This window comes from Glycine soja, chromosome 6, assembly GCF_004193775.1.
Source record: "Glycine soja cultivar W05 chromosome 6, ASM419377v2, whole genome shotgun sequence".
Lineage (NCBI taxonomy): Eukaryota > Viridiplantae > Streptophyta > Magnoliopsida > Fabales > Fabaceae > Glycine > Glycine soja.
In genome coordinates this window covers 3,884,472-3,902,378 of record NC_041007.1, presented here as the reverse complement: position 1 = coordinate 3,902,378, position 17,907 = coordinate 3,884,472, and the positions used below count along the sequence as shown (strand labels likewise).

Sequence of the window (17,907 nt, the reverse complement as noted above, 5' to 3'; positions counted from 1 at the left end):
AATGTCTAACTCGTTTGTTTTTTTGGGATTTGGGAATAAATCTTCTAAGAATCTATATTAAAGAGTTTACGAGATAAGTAAGGATGAGATTGTGGAGTTTAATCCTTGTCTAGTCCTAAATTTTAACAAAGTCCTTTATTTTACATCAATACCCAGTATAATTAATAATTTATGGAATGATATTCTTTATAGATATAAATTTAGAAAGAAGAGGATGGTGTCCTAGTACAAAGCACGAAAACTTCTTAGATGTAATATTTCGTTCTATTTCATTTGATCAATCTTTTGAGATTACTGTATAGAATAATACTAGAATTGAATATATTGGCATAATAATATATAAAATTGAATGTTGTGCATTGTAAAATCATAAAATTAAGATATATTTATATTTTTTTTTTATAAAAAATATAGAGTACTAAACCAAATTAATTATGACTCAACATACAGTGTGAATTCATTCTCAGTCGAAATAATTTTTAAAAATTAAACTCGTCATAACTGGAGTCAGGCCCAATTAATCTGCTATTTGGATTAACATTTTCACCCGTTGAAACATGCTTTTAAATAAGTATTCTCTTTATATTTTTTTTAGAGAAAAAATGTCTATATTGTTTTGTCACATTATTTTTATTGCTTTAATTAAAAGGAATAAAAATAATAATAAAAAAGAAATAAATTATTCGATAATTATGCTAATTTCAGGGAAAGTATTCGATAGTTGATAACACACATCCACCTGGTAAATATGCTTTGATTGACGAATATTTTTTAATTTCAAATTCATCCCCGCCGAACTGCATAACTCCCTTATCAAACGATTTTGTTTCCGACGAAGAAGATTAAGATATATAACGATTAGGTCACCCAAAGGCATTAGTCGTGGCCATTGTGTTTGCATTCCTAGAGACAGCTTCCGAAAGCACCTCCATAGTAGTTATACCCTCCAAAGTTAATCTACCCTGATTTGTTTCCTTTTTTAATTATTTTTATTTCATTTAATTAAAAAAATAAATTGACATGGCAAAACACTATTGATTGCATGTATAAAAAGTTTGTTTTACATTGACGATCCATTTCTTAACCTTAAACATACTTAAATCTGAGTGTCTTAGAACAATAATACAAATATTCTATAAATTGGTAGGTGTTTAGACCCACATGTCTAGAGTCTAGATGGTATAAAACGTGCACTCCTTATAAGCTATTACCCTCAGCTACCGTGTTAAATAGCTAAAAAAACATGCAGATTCCAAACATGCGATTAGTGAGACTTGAAGAATAACCTAGTCTAATCTATATAGTGATTTTAAGATGACGATGATTAAAAGCTAAAATTATTTAGTGTGCATTTGCTTAAAATGTAATAACGTCCATGGAGCTACGTTTAAGTCATGTTCCATCCAAAACTACTTTTGGTAGCTTTTTATATTCATGTCAAATACACAAATATGAGAGAATATGTATGTTTGATTTTCTAGTGAAAAAATATTTGTGACAAAAGTTGTTTTTTACTTTTATTTTGTTTGTAAGCATTAAACTTACATTAAAACATGCAGATAATATTTTAAACTTCAATCTACACAATTATGCAGGGAGAATCAAATATGTGCTTTGAGTTTTTTCACGTTAAACCATTAATTGTTTGGCAATTTGGACTACGGACTCACTGATATATGCTGCCCCAATACTTCATGCTTATTTATGATATGAAACCTCTCAAAGTTTGGCTTATGACAAATGTTCTTAAAAAGGTGAAAAGATTAAGGATTAATTATATTTTTTATCCTTAATTTTTTATTTTTAACGAATTTTATTCCTAACGCTTTAATTTGACATTTTTTATTTTTATTTTTAAGAATCTTATAAATTTTATTCTTTCTCATTGAGGATAGAATTTGTTAGAAAATTAAGGTAAAATTCGTTAAAAAAATTTAAAAAAATAGGGGATAAAAGTTACTAAAAAAAATAATAAGTTAGAGGTAAAAAGTGAAATTATGTTATGATAGGAGATAAAAATCACAAGATTTTAAAACTTAAAAATAAAATACGCTAAATTAAAAAATTGAGTGTAAAATTTGTTAAAAATTAAAAAAGTTGTGGATAAATATTAAAATTAAGTCAAAGATGTACTAGAATCTTGTTAAGCAGAGAATAATTAAGAAATTAATAAATATATATTTTATTAAAGATTTGAATTAAAAATCAGGGAAAATCATTATATTTTCAATAAAAAAAAATTACCGTATTTTCTGTATAGAAAAATTTCTATTTTGTATTCTTTACGAAAACACTGGTTAGCATTTTCATCCAATGACCAATCATCACCGCCAACTTGGTTTGAAGTAAGAGGGAAAACAGTGACAATTATAATAATGTCGTGTGGCATGGAACTTGATGTTTACGATCTCTTACAAAAAATAATGTCGCAGTCAAAATAAATAAATAATTAACGGTTACCTGTGTCCTAAAAAATTAGTAAACATAATTCTTTTCTTTTTATTTTTATTACTGTTTTATTATTATTATTATTATTATTGAATGGAGCAGAAACAGTCAAAGAAGGGAGGTGGGATTGTCATAATGATACCATGCGGAGTGGAAGTCTGGAAATTAGTGGTTGTATCATGCATAGATGCCCTAGTTCTAATGTTAAAAAAGCAGTCATAGTTAAATTAATAAATTAAACAAATGCTTTAACAATTATAAATATGATTTTATTTATTGTTAACATAATATATATACATATATAACTTTAAAATAATATAATATAAACTATATTTTTAGTTTTCAAACTTTTTAACATTTATAGTTTTCATCCTTGAATTTTTGGGAATGTTCCAAAACATTTTTCCGTCTAATGTTTTTGTTTATTTTAAACATTAAATAATAACGTGATGTTATTTTTATTATTTTTTTGACAATTAAAAATTTTCATAAATTATGTAAATAACTTTATTTAAAAGATCTAAATATTTTCTATTATCTTTTAGGCACAAAAAAATATTATATTTTAAATTTAAATTCAATTCAAAGCAAACCAAATAAAAAGCACACATCTGTGTAAATCAAATAAAAAATCACAAACAAAAAATTATTAATAAAAAGCTCAGAGATACTGACATAGAAAGTTTAAGGACCCAAATTTATAAATATAAAATAAATTTAAGGATTAAAAATATAATTTATTATATATATATATAACGTGATTGATATTTGATGTTAATAAATAATAAAATATATAAAAAGGAAAAGTAAGAATAATCTTACAAATTAGAATAAAAATATAACCAAGTAGGCTTTGTATTTTGTATTACTATCCGTGAGCGGCGTAAGCAGAATAAAAGACGAAAGCATCAGGTAGTAATATATAGAGAGAGAGAGAGAGAAACAGACAGGTGATGCAAGAATGTCGACACTTAGAGCTGATTTGATTGCTAAAAGTCCGAAGCGAAGAAGCATCCACCGCTTACTCTCTTGGATATGACGACACTCTTCTTCATTTCGCCAACACGCTTCCTTTCCTTGATGCCATTCCTAGCATTCATCACCTCCAAATCCCAATTCCCAATCCTCTTCACTTTATTAATCGATTCTAGTTTCTCTCCTCATCCTACAACCACAACAAGCCTCCCCCCTCTTTTCCCCCAACAATTTTGTCTCACTCCCATGATTTTTACCGAGGTTTCTTCCGCTTTCCTCTGTTCTTGCTCTCTCTCTCTCTTTATTCCCCTTCCACTTTCGATGTAACCGATGACGATTCTTCTTTTTTCTCTCTTTTTTATTTTAGGATCTCTGGCCACTGCTCCAGCAACTCGTTGGAAAAACTCCTCTCTTCTCATCTTCATCATCAGGTAAAACTTATGCTCGCTCTCAATCCACCCACCCTACCTATTTGCAAGTTCTATCCTTAGTTATAGGTTAATATAATGAATCGATTATTTATTTTCTAAACTCTTGAGACGGTGCTTTTTTCCAATTAGAAGCTTCGTCGTCCTTCTTCCAGAACCTTCGGGAATCGATGACGAACTCAAGTTGCGGAGGCGCGGAGTTGGAGCTATGCCGAGATGAATCAGCCGCATTGGTTCTCAAGTTCGTCGCCATCGCTTCCATTCTCCTCTCCGGCATGGCCGGGATCGCCATCCCGCTCATCGGAAAACACCGCCGCTTCCTCCGCACCGACGGCAACCTCTTCGTCGCTGCCAAGGCCTTCGCCGCCGGCGTCATTCTCGCCACCGGATTCGTGCACATGCTCTCCGACGCCACCAAGGCACTTCGCCACCCGTGCCTGCCAGCGTTCCCGTGGTCCAAGTTTCCCTTCACCGGTTTCTTCGCCATGTTGGCCGCGCTCCTCACGCTCCTCCTAGATTTCGTGGGAACGCAATACTACGAGCGCAAGCAGGGGATGAACCGCGCCCCCTCCGAAGAACCAGTACGGGTCGGCTCATCCGAACCCGGTGGGAATGGGAAGGTGTTTGGGGAAGAAGAAAGCGGCGGAATGCACATCGTGGGGATGCATGCACATGCTGCACATCATAGACATAACCATCCTCATGGCAATGATGCATGTCATGGCATTGGCAACATCAAGGAACAGGTCCACGCCCACTCCCACTCCCACTCCCACTCCCACGGACACTCCCACTCCCACATCGAAGATGGAGAAGATACTGACGTTCGACACGTCGTCGTTTCTCAGGCAACTAATTTAATCAATTAACTCTTTATTACTCCACTAATTTCAGGATAATATTAATTTTTTTTCATCTATACGATTATATGATGATAATAAGATTAAATTTTAAAATTATTATTGTTTTTTATTTATTTATTTATTATAATGAAAAAAAAGTAGATACTATTGTGGGTAGTGGAGATAATATTAACATGTGTACACACGTGTGTGCGTGCAGGTGTTGGAGCTTGGGATTGTATCACATTCTGTTATAATTGGGTTGTCCTTAGGAGTTTCGCAAAGTCCTTGTACCATAAGGCCATTAATTGCGGCGTTATCTTTTCATCAGTTTTTTGAAGGGTTTGCGCTTGGAGGTTGCATTTCCCAAGCGCAGTTTAAAGCCTCGTCAGCAACTATAATGGCTTGTTTTTTTGCACTGACTACACCCTTGGGTGTTGGGATTGGAATGGCTATCTCTTCGGGGTATAACCCTTACAGCCCCGGTGCACTCATCGCCGAAGGTATCTTGGATTCCTTGTCGTCGGGGATTTTGGTTTATATGGCTTTGGTAGATTTGATCGCTGCGGATTTTCTTAGCAAGAGGATGAGTTGTAACTTTAGGCTGCAGATACTGTCTTACTGCATGCTTTTCCTTGGGGCTGGATTGATGTCTTCGCTCGCAATTTGGGCATGATGTCCCTCCCCTATATAGTTGTAATTACTGCTTTGTTCAATATTTGATTTCATATCCGTTTTTTTTTTTCTCTCTCTCTCTCTCCCTCTTTGTCATTACCAGCTATCCAGCTTAAGCTTTTCACGCGTGGAGATTTCTGAGTTACCCTTTGATATTTTAAACCTTACTTCGTACTATTGAATTTAACTTTTTTCTAAATGGAAGAACGTAGACAAAAAAATATCAAATTTAAGACCAGTCCAGGTGATCATAGAAGAAGTAATAATTATTGGATCGTCCAAAAGAACTTATGTCAAAACCAGTAAAGCATAATTCCATATTTTTTGTGGATCTAACAAACTTAAATCGCAATACAAAATTTTGAGTCCCATTATGGCTGGAGGAGCATATAGAATGGATTTGTACTACAACAGTGCTTAGAGACCTGCATGTGAGCCCTTGTCTCTTTGTTCTTTTAGTTTTTTTCTTTTTTATCAATATTATGTTAGTAGGGTGATTCGAATCCAAGACCTATTTATCATTTCAACTCTTATGTCTTCCCTCCAACCACCAGCTCCCTTATAACAATTGAACATGCTCAAGGTTATCAGGTATGTACAAGGTTAAATATAATAAAACTTCTTTGTATTCAGGAAAATATGGGATAGATATTTTTTGGTGTCTAAACAAGCAAATCTGGTAAATGCTAAAAACTTTGGGTAAACTGTTGTTTACAATCACCGGGTTTGACTACTTCTCTTTGCAACCTAATGCTGGTGCTGCTGGAGAATATGTTGGACTGATAATTATTCACGAACATCATTTGGTATGGTGATTTTAGTCATTATTATGAACATGTTTGTCTTTTGGGGTCAATGTTAGTTACTCGGGTAGTGTGGCTTCTATTGATATTTTAAGTTCACGAGTTATTCATAGTTTTGTCTGATTTACTTTAGATAAAGAATTTTCCGGTTGCTATTTAATTTAAACCTTTTATGTAGCTATTCAACCAAAAAACGATTACCTTAATTTTTTGTTTTTTGTGTGTTTACCTATTCCTGCATATCTAAAGCAGGTGAAATGCTTTCCCCTACATTACCGCCTTTGATAAATATTCTGGAATTTCTGTGATGCTTACTTCTTTTGGCAAGGGGAGACCGGCCACCACTGCAATGTTTGCATTATACCTGTCTCAGCACTGATGCCATGTGTGCAATGAAAAATGTATCTGTTGGAACTGATGCCAAGGGAAACATCAATATTGAAGAGTTGAGGAAGGCTGCTGAAACACATAAGGACAACTTATCTGCACTTATGGTACAATTTGCTTCCTATATTGGAATTTTACTTGCACGACTATTTGGATAACCTGGGAATTTGGAGGGAAGGGGTGTTTCCAACTCGCCACTTTTTTAAATATTCATTTGTGATGGTTTTGATTTAAATTATAGGTAACATATCCTTCAACCCATGGTGTTTACGAAGAAGGTGTTGATGAGATATGTAAGATTATTTATGGTAACGGAGGTCAAGTATATATGGATGGTACGCACATGTTTGTTTTTCTATGCACGTCTTTGCATTCTATTTAATTCTTTAATCATAGTGCCTTGCAAAATTAGTTAGTACAGAAACTGGTGCTTTTGTTGTCGCTGTTCTGTATTATAGTATATCATTTTGGTCTTCAATTTAAAAATTTTGTGCCTAATTTTCAAATTGAGGTTAGTTATCATGCTGAATTTGGTTACTTATATTTACAGGTTTGACTTACAAGCCCAGGTTGGATTGGAGAAGATGTTTGCCATCTGAATCTCCACATAATTTTTGTTACGTGTGATAATTTCATATTATCTATGACATGCATACATGTTTTTAGTTTCATATTCATTAGAAAGAACATTGTTCTCACAAAAAAAATCATCTTTAACATCCTTGAAACTGGATGACATTGTTTTCTCCCTGTCTCAATCTCATATGGTCAAACTGAGATCCCTGTAAAGCTAGCACTTGTGCAACTTTGTTGTGTTTAGTTATATTGTTTATTTTTCTATTTGTTTGTAATTAATTATCTGTTACATTATTCATACTCTGCTAAATTGTTAGGTATTTCTAAGGTAGAATACTGCTGGGATAGAGCCTGAAGATGTTGCAAAGCGCCTTATGGATTATGGCTTCTATGGACCGACAATAATGTCATTTCCGGTGCCTATCACACTCATGACCGAACCCACTGAAAGTGAAAGCATATATGATACATGGTCATGTATCAACTTAAAAGCTGTTGTGGGCAACAGATTTTTTTTTATTATATATATATACGTCTAATTAGCATAGTGTATCATCTAGCAATATACTGTGTTATTTCTAGATGTATTTTAGTATTAGGGATTAGATTGACTGAGAACTACTAACTTAAGAGAACAAATTTACTTTTGTAATGTTAAAAAGTTTTTATTTTTGATCGGCTTGTAATGTTAAAAGTTAAATTCATATTTTTCTTAATATCAAGTACTAACTTGTTTAGAAATAAATTGATATTTTGTTCAATTTTATTTTCTAATGTATATGGTTTAAGAGTGTTGAGTAGGAATGACTATGAGAAGAATTTTGCTAAGGCATTATTAATCCATCCCCATATTTTGTCTGGGAAGCAACTTTGATCTTCATACCTTTAATAATTACCCACGTTTTAGTTAATTTTAATATAATTTGGTAATCAAAATTTTTCTTGTAATGTATTTGCATGATGAACTAGTAAAACAAACTTATAAAAAAATTCCTTCGGACAATTCGAAAACAAACGAAATGAAATTAGGGGTGTGTATACGGATCAGGGATCCAGGTCTATGGATTGGTCCATTAAGGATTCAGGTCTATGGATTGGTCTATTAAGCTCACAGATCATTTGGTTAAGCTGGCGGATAATAAATTTTTTTTCGGCGGATAATATTTTTTTTTTAAAACCATATAATTATATTGAATTTTTTAGTTCAGTCTGTTAATTACACGGACTTACCAGGCTTTATATGCAAATTCACATACTACCCGTCTAACATGCCAAAGTTCACTACCCGCCAAAGTTCATTCTGAAAGTAGTATTAATTTGTTATATTCAGATTTTAATCTATAATTTAAGTTATTATTGTTAATTTGTTATGTTTAAAAGTTGATATATTTTAGTGTGATAAATTTTAGCTTAAAAAATTTTAGCTTTCATTCTCTATTTTATTTATTCTTAAATTTATATAGTCATTATCTTTCATTTCCGGTCGCGTCTTTTGTCTTGTGTACAAAGAGATTAATTGGGGAAACAAAAATTTCTTCTTTAAGTAGGTATAAGTGAAAAATAAAGATAAATATATATAATACTACATTCAGTGCCAGGAAAATATACATAATTTTGAAGTAACAAAAAGTAAAACATGCTGATTGCTGGCTAGAAGTCAAATATCACACATTCTATGCATCTGCTACTGATAGCTCCAATGGCGTGGGAGTTGCAAGTTTGAGTTCTAAATCTGGGCTCGCGCTCTGAACAGTGCAATTATTAGTTGAAGTTAAAGTGGTAACCCAGTTCAGCAATGAATGAGGACGATGCGAAAGCCACTGCATATCAAAGAAAAATTCAATTGCTACTTAATTGGCTGAAGCTGTTGATATATCATTATTGAAGTGATCAAACTGAAGAATTAGGGAACCCAAATGGACCAAAAGCTTAACTTGGTTTAATTAGAAAAACAATAATTTAATAAACGTGGTTTTACTTTCATTCCCCACTGCGAAAATATGTTACAGAAAATATCCAAGATTAATTAAAGAAAATACCTGTTTCATGCAATCCATAAAAGTGTGTAAATGAGTTAAAACTCGACTCTCTAGCCAAATGGTAAACGCCAAATTAATCTAAAAGTAATCTTTGCGCAACAATAATTTAAAGGCATGTAATTAACCAATCTTTATACTTAAAGACAAAATGGAACTTAATATCTAATTGCAAATCAAACAAATTAAGGACAAATGTTTTAATTTACTCACATTATCGAACAGGTTGGGACTAGGGCGGTGTTTTCTTTTATTGAAGCTATTCTGAGATTGACGGAGAAAATATTTTTGTGCATGACTAGCCACTTGGGTAGGTGTTCTTGTTGTCACAAAACTTTTAGATATGCCTCTCCAGTTTCCCTTCCCCAGCTTCTCAAGCCCTATAAGAAATATCCGATGCTCCTCCTCTGTCCACGGGACACCTGACCACAGACAACCAAAAAATTAACACAATTTAATGACTAGAAACAAACTAGTTGGAATATATCCATAACAGATAAGAAAATATGAAGTGAGAAAAATAACCTTTTTTTGTGTCTTGAATTGTTGATATGAGGCTATTGGCATTGAGTAAGTAACTATCTGAATTTTCATTTGCACCAAGCAGGGAAGGCGAGGAAAAGGAGGAGGGTACAGATGAAGATGCCCATGAAGACAACAAGTAATTCGTGCTAAAACTTCTTTTCATGCCAGAATATGAAGGTGATGATGATGAAAAAGAATTCGAGGATGATGAAGAAGAAGAAACATCTAGTTGCACTCCGAAGAGCTTTAGTTGTCCTTGACCGGGAGTACTTTTACAAGTCCTTGCATTGTGACCTAAGTTACCACAATATGAACATTTCCTTGCTATTCCCATATTCTCAACGAGACAAATTAAGAATATGCCTCGCATAAACTACTTACTAACCCACCCACACAATACCTAATTAACACCCAAAACATACACGCATATATAGACTCAGAAATCAGAATAAAAAACAAAGAGAAACTGAAAGGCATAGAAATCGTACATTTTTGTAATGTGCGGTCTTTGGTGGCGCTATTGTTGATGTGCAAAGTGGAAGTGTGCATTGGAGTAAAAAAAGTGGAATTATATTAGAGAACATAGTTTTTCTTTTGGGACACTTTCCAACCCAAGGTTTTGCAGTTGAAACCAAAAACAGAAAGAAACCCCAAGTACTCTCTTTCAACTATAATTGGATAAACTTATAAAAAGCTTATCCTTAATTAATACATAATCAAGCCACCTTTTCAAGTGGCACATTAGGCATGCGGGGATCAAGAGAATTATTCTTCATTTCATGCCTGCACTACATCACCCATCAGCTGAGAACAGTAATTAACAAACTCAGTACATTAAAATATATAAAAAAAAATATTCCTTTTTAATTAGTATTAAATCTATTTATTTTAATTTTCCACGTGTTTATTTTAAAATATAAAATCTTGTTGAGTAGTAACCTGAGGATAATAATTAAGAAATTAATAAATATTTTTTTTTAAAGAGTCGCATTAAAAATCACGGAAAACTATTATATTTTCTAATAATAAATGATTCTACTGTATTTTTTAAAATAGAAAATTTTGTATTCTTTATTCTTTATCAAAACACTGGTTAGCATTTTATACGATGATCAACCACCAGCGCCAACTTCGTTTTCTTAACCTGTTTGGAAAAATAGCTAGCTGGAACACAAAGACGGGATTATATGATTATAATCACATATGCTTATATGTGACTAACAGTTGTCCCCATCTAGGAAAGTAATCCTCCTTAGTGTTGATCTTTCTTTAACAGCCACTAGTTTTGCCAACTCGGTTTCTTTATTATCTTTCTTCTTCTTCTTTTTTTAACTTCCCCCTTTGTATCAATGTATCCTATAGTCCTCTAAGTGGAAGAAATAATTTAGCAATTTCACTTTTTAACACATAATTCTTTCGACCAGTACTCCTTGTATCCTCAATTAATTATTCCAGTGACAGAAAAAACTGATATCTGCATGCCTGCATTTGATTGTGAACGTACTTTTTGAAATCATTAACTTATCTAAATAGGCAAGGAATTAAAAATATAATTTCAAAAAAATACACTCTTTTGTCGGTCTCGAATCTGTTAAATAAGTTCATAAACTTAACAAGTTAATGTGACTTAAGTTTTTAATGACAAATTATGTTTCCAAGATTTTTTGTTTAATTTTCTTATTTTTAAGGATTAACGTGAAAATGTTAAACACTTTCAACCACTCAAATGATATTTTACTTTATTAATTATCTTCGTTTTTTTCAAGTTGTTAAGTTTATTAATATGAATAAAGCAGGGGTTTTTTTTTATGTCCCAATCCATTCCTTCTAGGAAAATAATAAGCATTCATTCACTTTCTCTTGCATCTCACTTTCATTTTACTTTTCTCTCTATCTTTCCCTTTTTTTTAATCACATTGACTACTTTTCCTCTCCCTTTTTCTTTTCTTTTCTTCCTATCTTTCTCTTATTTTCACTCCATCCACCTCATTTTAGGATGTACATTATTTATCATTTCTCTTCTATATATTATCATGCAGTCCAAACCCTCTGGTCAAATTTAAAAAATTCACCTATATCTAATTTCAAAAATCAGTCAAGTTTAGGGTTTATAATCCAACTAACCCAGCCCATTTATATTTGGTACGCATGGAAGAAAGTCACACTCACACCACAGTCCACAGTAAATATCGTCTTGTCGCAACGCAACGCTTGATAGCACTGATAAGCAAAGGAATCTATAAGTAATGTACGATTTCTCATTTTTTTTATATTATATAATATCAAAATAAAACAAACATGATATTGTAGCAACAAAATTAAAAACACACACATTATTATGTTGGTCATAATCAATAAAAAAACAAAATTACAGGTAATGAATGGTGGGTCCAGTTGAGTTGAGGTGAGAGTTCGTTAAGGAGTTCACATGAACCGCGTATCTGCAGTTCAGCCTTTTCCTTTTCAACGATTGCGACCACTTTTTCTCCTCTCCCACCTCTGTCTCATCTCATCTTTAAAATTGCATTTCCATCCACTTATTCTTAATTAATCACTAACTAATTATTTCCTGCCCTAAATGATTCTTTATAGTGTTAGTGTTTCTAGTTAATATTTAATGCAAGAATTTTTAACCGGTACTTTAATTAAGTCACTTGACAGATGACAGCAAATTAAAATTAAATTCATCATTTCCTAACATTCCTCACTTCAACAAATGGCAGCTTAAACCCTATTTTACACGCAAGCAGCATAAACTAATGGGCATGACATTGAATAATAAAATTTTCACGTCAAAACATTTCATTATTTTTACATTTTATTTATTTAAGGAAGAAATTAAATGGAAGGGGCTGAACATTGAAATTTATATATACTAGCACATGTTCCCTGGATATATTAATTACGTGTGAAGACTAATATTTTCTATTATTTTAAAATATAATATTAAACAAACATATTTTTTATACTAATTAATACGACATTGCAACTTATATTTATTTTAACTTCCCATGGTCAAACAATATCTAAGTATATTTATTAGCTCAAATTTTACTTATTTTTTCAAATCCCCTCTTCACCAACTTTGCTTCTTGATAATGTGAATGATTTATTTGAAAGAAAAAATAAAATTAAAAAATACAAACAAAAGAAGAAAAATCAGAATAGAAAAACATAATATTATGTAGGTTAAAATATAACTCTTGTCTCTTATTTATATTTTTTTTATAAATCTGGTTTCTTAAGTTTAAAAAAGTTTCACTTTAATCCCATATAATGTCTCTATTAGATCAAAATTGTTCTTCCATCAATTTTTTATTTTAATGGTGTTAATTTTGACTGAGTTGATATCTCTCACAATTTGCAATGTATTAGTAAGTTCACCAAGTTAGTATAATAGCTTAAATCAAGTATCAATTTGGTCTAACAAAATATTTTATAAGGGCCCAAATAAAACATTTTATACTCAAGAGACTCAATTTGAACAAAAATATAGATAAGGAGCCAAAATTTATTTTAACCACATATATACCATTTTTAATGACTTTCATACATTTTTAAATGAATAAATAAATTATTCATTTAATTATTTCACTATAAATTTGTAATTAATATGGGATCTCTAATACTATCTTTATCATAATATATTTTAAATTACTTTATTTGTAATTATATGATGCGTGAAATGTAATTAAATGATATTCTAGTTGCATCTTTTTATTATTTAATATTATTTTTTTAATTTTTTAAAAATTAATAAAATTATTGAACACTCCTAATTTTAAACAATTTAGATACCAAATTAATAACCAAGCCATTTTAAAAAGATAAAAAGAAAATGTGGAGGGCATATCTGTCTAAAAGAAAAGAGTAACGAGTGATGGCATGGTAGCCTTGGAAGAAAGATAAATAAGAGTCACATCAGCAAGCGTGTTCTTGGATTTGATGTTCACTATTCATCTCAACCAAATCATAAGAAAGAAAGAAAGAAAAATACGTAGTAATAATTATGGCTTCAGAAGCATATGATCCTGTGCTGGGTCTAACCCCAGAGGAATTCACCGAACTCGAAAGCACCATCAACACGCACCACAAGTTCGAGGCTTCCCCTGAAATCTGCAGCTCCATCATAGCGCAGCGCATCGACGCGCCGGCGCACACGGTCTGGCCCCTCGTCCGGAGCTTCGAGAACCCGCAGAAGTACAAGCACTTCGTCAAGAGCTGCAACATGCGCTCCGGCGACGGCGGCGTCGGCAGCATCAGGGAAGTCACCGTCGTCTCGGGCCTCCCCGCCTCCACCAGCACCGAGCGCCTCGAGATCCTCGACGACGACAACCACCTCCTCAGCTTCCGCGTCGTCGGCGGCGAGCACCGCCTCCACAACTATCGCTCCGTCACCTCCGTCAACGAGTTCAAGAGACCCGACAACGGTAAGGTTTACACCATTGTGTTGGAGTCTTACGTCGTCGACATACCCGAAGGAAACACCGGTGTTGATACTAAGATGTTTGTTGACACTGTCGTTAAGCTTAACCTTCAGAAACTCGGCGAGGTCGCTATGGCTACCAACTAAGGATGTGTTTCTTTTTCTCTATTGTCACACGTTCCAACGCACCAATTTCTGAGAAACAGCATATATTGTTACTTCTGAACTTATGTTTGGAGTTTGTTCAACAAAAAAAATAAAAATAAAACAAACACATACTAAGTAGTACATAATATTAATTTGTTCCTCCATCACTGCCATTAGTAAGTATTTTGTTACTATTAATTGATTAATTAAGTGTTGCATCATGCATGCTTTGCTTGCAACCTCCTACTTTTCATTGTTTAATAATCTTACTTCTTTTGCCTTTAATTACTTGATTACGATTGGATAGATTTTGATAAAATAATTGTTAGCTTAATTTGCATGCCTCGTACATTGAATTAACAGCTAGGCTCCAAGAATATTGATTTTGAATGTAAGTCAAATGGTTAGTTAATCATCTCCGATTTATGGTTGTTACTTACACAGTTACGCCCCTTCTTTATAGAAATAGCATTAGCATCTAATAAATTACGTACACTTTCGACTTTTTTTAATTATTGTTATGGTATATAGCCTCCAAAATCTTGTATTAATTTGGTATTGCGGCCAGGGGCTTAGAAAGTCTAATAGAACTTGACATATAAAGAAAGATAAATAGATTGCGTTTAAGAAAAGGTCAGGTATTTAATTTTAAGATTACGATGACGAAGAATGTTAGTGATTACTGATTAGTAGTCATGATGGGTTGAGATAATTGACAATTGCCATCACTTGGAAATATGATTTAACATTTGCGTATGTTATTGGGGATGGATTATTGGCTATTTGCATTGCAACTTGCGAGTTTGTTGCGAGCTTTCGTGTACTCAAGTATGAAACAAGAATTATCCAATAAGTGTAGCTCATATCATAAGTGTGTAATTCTGGATATTGCCAAAAACATGAAAAAGGAAGTACGTACGAAGCAAAATTATTTTAAGATCAATATAGAGATCTTTAATTTAATTTATAATACATTGTAATATTATGTTGTTAAAATTATAATAAAAAAATGAATACACTTACACTTGTATTCAAAATGAATTCATATTAATATAACTATATTTAGGAATTTATTGACAAATATTAAAAAACAGATTATGAAACATTTGATGTATTTTATTATATGTTTCAAATTAATTACAAATATATATATTAAATGTTTTATTATACCATAAATATTTTGTACTCTTTTTTCCTTAATCACTAAACAAAATTTACCTTATTTAAGAAGAAGAAAAAGAAAAATAAAGGTGATTGGAAGAAAAAGGTAACTGGTAGTTGAGGTTAAAACCTTTTCGTGCGGTCCATATGTTAACCCTGAATTCAACGCCAAGAACAAAAAGTTACAAAATCTTGTGATGATCGCTTGTGACCAACCTTGAGGAACATGTGACTGTGAAGGTTCATCCACGTAAAATCGGCATCGCTGAATTTTTTTTTTAAATAGTTATTTAAAAGTTTAAGAAAATATATTATTTTTTTATGAAAAGTTCGAGGGACATAAATGATTTTCATTGATGAAATTAATATTTTTTTTGCATTTTTAAAAAAGATTTGCTTTGTACATATTCTTTGATCCATAGGATTTTTTGCTATATATTCATTAAGTATGAATTCCATTTAGTTCATCAATTTTTCCCTTAATAATTATGTAAAAATGTATGAAATGCAAAAACACCATATCAAAATATTTTTCAAAAATATTAAGTATATCAATCTTCTGTTAACACTTTACAACATCTCATGAAAATAATCATTAAAAATTACTATAGTTTCTATAATTACAAAATGATAACAATCACTACTAACATGTTGATCCAAATAAAATTCAGCTCAAGTTTTTTAAGTAATGTGTCATGTTTGATTGTTGTAGATGAAGAAAACGTTCTTTGGGTCTGTGGCCAATTAGGTTTTCCAATAGTTATAGACAAAGTCAAAGAATAAGTAACCAGGTGTGATAAAAAAGTATACATGAAGGTGAGGGGTAGGAATGAAGCAGAATAAGAATTTTAATTAAAAAATGCATGTGAGAATAGGAAAAAGAACAAAAAGAGGGTGAGAATAACAAAGCCATTAACATTGGCAAGTGAGCTCAGCCTGTACGTGGGCCATTTTCTTGGGTTGAAATAGCATTAGACAAGTGATTGTGGAGTGTTGTTTCCTACACTTCCAACAATTACTTCCAGCACCTCTAATGAATTCCGGAAAGCTTTGCCTCCAACAATTGCTTCCAGTACCTCCAATGCATTAATTGTTGGAGACGTAGGAAGTTTAATCCATGATTATAACAAGAAGAAAAATTAGGCCCATGACCTGACCCAAGTTTCTTTGTTTACTACATTAAACTACTTGTTAAGCTAAATTAAAGCTTAACAATAATGGGTGGACCCAGTGGCAACAGCCGAGGCCCACATTGCAGATATGGCCTTGTCATTTGTGAAGCGTGGGTAGCACAGAGCCCATATACGACCTTGTATTCATTACTTAATGAACCATGTGAGAGCATTCTGCACTGATCGCCTACCAATCAAGAAACCAATAACATATTTGACCAGATCTCCCAAAAGAGGAAATAAAAACCAAACAAATAATTATATAACACGTGCACAGTCTTTCTCTTTCACAGAAAAATAATTATAAACTTTCATTCACATATATATGTATATTATCACTTGCAACACTTGAATATGCTTCTAATATCTACTATCTTAAAATTAGGACGACAAATTTTAAACTTTAGATTATAAAAAGATGATAAATTAAAGACTTAACGATTTTATATAAAAAATTGTATAATAATGACGATTGATGAAACGATCATCGGATCATGGTGTCGGCATGGTCAATCCATATAATCTTAAGTCTAAAACAAATTTTAACAAAATAAAAAAAAACAGGATCTCACAAAAAAAAAATAGAAATGTTTCTTCTAGCAAAGTTTGAACTCATTTACTAAGAAAAAAACAAAATTTAATAACAACTACACTAAATCAGCTAATAAGAAAAGTTGTATAAATATTAGTGCCAAATATTTCATTTTCTAAGAGGACTAAAGTAAGGCTTAAAGTTGCTATTGACGATGCATGCTGTTGCTCTGTGGGTGATAAGTAAAAGTGTTTCTAAATATAAAAAGAAAACAGAAAAAAAGTTATTTCAAGTAAACTAACGAGGATAGAAATGAGTAAAAAATGATAACTTATGAGTTATCAACTAGATAAAGTAACTTGTAATAATAAGGTAAAAGATTTTTTTATTTTAGCAAATAATAAAAGCTACCTGTATATCAAATAAGTGCATTTTAGTTAAATTAACTTATAAGTTAATCAAATTAATTTATAGTTAATCAAGTGTTTTTTTTAGTACAAATGATTAATGTATTGATAATATTGAATCATTCGAATATTAGCATAAGTTCGATTATTAATGATCAAATTTTATTTATTTTATTATCAAATTTTGAATTAATAAAAAAATTCCGATGAATTGCAGGATTAAGATAAAAAAAACATCTTTTTTATGTGAGACCAAAAACCATATTAACTAAATATAAAAGTCATCCTAATATATTTTTAATATAAATATATATTTTAAACAATTTATTTATGATTTTGTTTTATTTGTAGAATAAATATAAAAGTT

General features: G+C 31.8%; 4 protein-coding genes across 8 annotated transcripts; 3 read left to right on the top strand and 1 right to left on the bottom strand.

Moving 5' to 3' along the window:
- Window positions 1-3,381: 3,381 nt before the first annotated feature.
- Window positions 3,382-5,439, top strand: LOC114414816 (zinc transporter 4, chloroplastic-like). 2 transcript variants are annotated; one of them, XM_028379245.1, is made up of 4 exons: window positions 3,382-3,684; window positions 3,791-3,854; window positions 3,987-4,699; window positions 4,914-5,439. In XM_028379245.1, the coding sequence occupies exons 1-4, from the start codon at window positions 3,484-3,486 to the stop codon at window positions 5,367-5,369; spliced, it is 1,434 nt and encodes a 477-aa protein (XP_028235046.1). In that variant the 5' UTR covers window positions 3,382-3,483; the 3' UTR covers window positions 5,370-5,439. The 2 variants fall into 2 exon arrangements, with proteins under 2 accessions (XP_028235046.1, XP_028235045.1); XM_028379244.1 differs by having other exon boundaries at window positions 3,384-3,684; window positions 3,984-4,699.
- Window positions 5,440-5,569: 130 nt separating this feature from the next.
- Window positions 5,570-7,844, top strand: LOC114414818 (glycine dehydrogenase (decarboxylating), mitochondrial-like). Of its 3 annotated transcripts, XM_028379248.1 has the most exons (4): window positions 5,570-6,665; window positions 6,800-6,893; window positions 7,109-7,127; window positions 7,452-7,844. In XM_028379248.1, the coding sequence occupies exons 1-4, from the start codon at window positions 6,555-6,557 to the stop codon at window positions 7,459-7,461; spliced, it is 234 nt and encodes a 77-aa protein (XP_028235049.1). In that variant the 5' UTR covers window positions 5,570-6,554; the 3' UTR covers window positions 7,462-7,844. The 3 variants fall into 3 exon arrangements, with proteins under 3 accessions (XP_028235049.1, XP_028235048.1, XP_028235047.1); XM_028379247.1 differs by lacking the exon at window positions 7,109-7,127; XM_028379246.1 differs by having other exon boundaries at window positions 7,109-7,844.
- An 806-nt stretch (window positions 7,845-8,650) lies between these two features.
- On the bottom strand, window positions 8,651-10,367 carry LOC114414815 (probable transcription factor At5g61620). Of its 2 annotated transcripts, XM_028379243.1 has the most exons (4): window positions 10,184-10,367; window positions 9,696-9,989; window positions 9,384-9,592; window positions 8,651-8,954 (listed from the first exon to the last, which is right to left on the bottom strand). In XM_028379243.1, exons 1-4 carry the CDS (start codon window positions 10,242-10,244, stop codon window positions 8,808-8,810), a joined length of 711 nt encoding a protein of 236 aa, XP_028235044.1. In that variant the 5' UTR covers window positions 10,245-10,367; the 3' UTR covers window positions 8,651-8,807. The 2 variants fall into 2 exon arrangements, with proteins under 2 accessions (XP_028235044.1, XP_028235043.1); XM_028379242.1 differs by lacking the exon at window positions 10,184-10,367 and having other exon boundaries at window positions 9,696-10,173.
- Window positions 10,368-13,639: 3,272 nt separating this feature from the next.
- On the top strand, window positions 13,640-14,283 carry LOC114414814 (abscisic acid receptor PYL2-like). Its single transcript, XM_028379241.1, has one exon. The coding sequence runs from the start codon at window positions 13,705-13,707 to the stop codon at window positions 14,266-14,268; it is 564 nt and encodes a 187-aa protein (XP_028235042.1). The 5' UTR covers window positions 13,640-13,704; the 3' UTR covers window positions 14,269-14,283.
- Window positions 14,284-17,907: the final 3,624 nt, after the last annotated feature.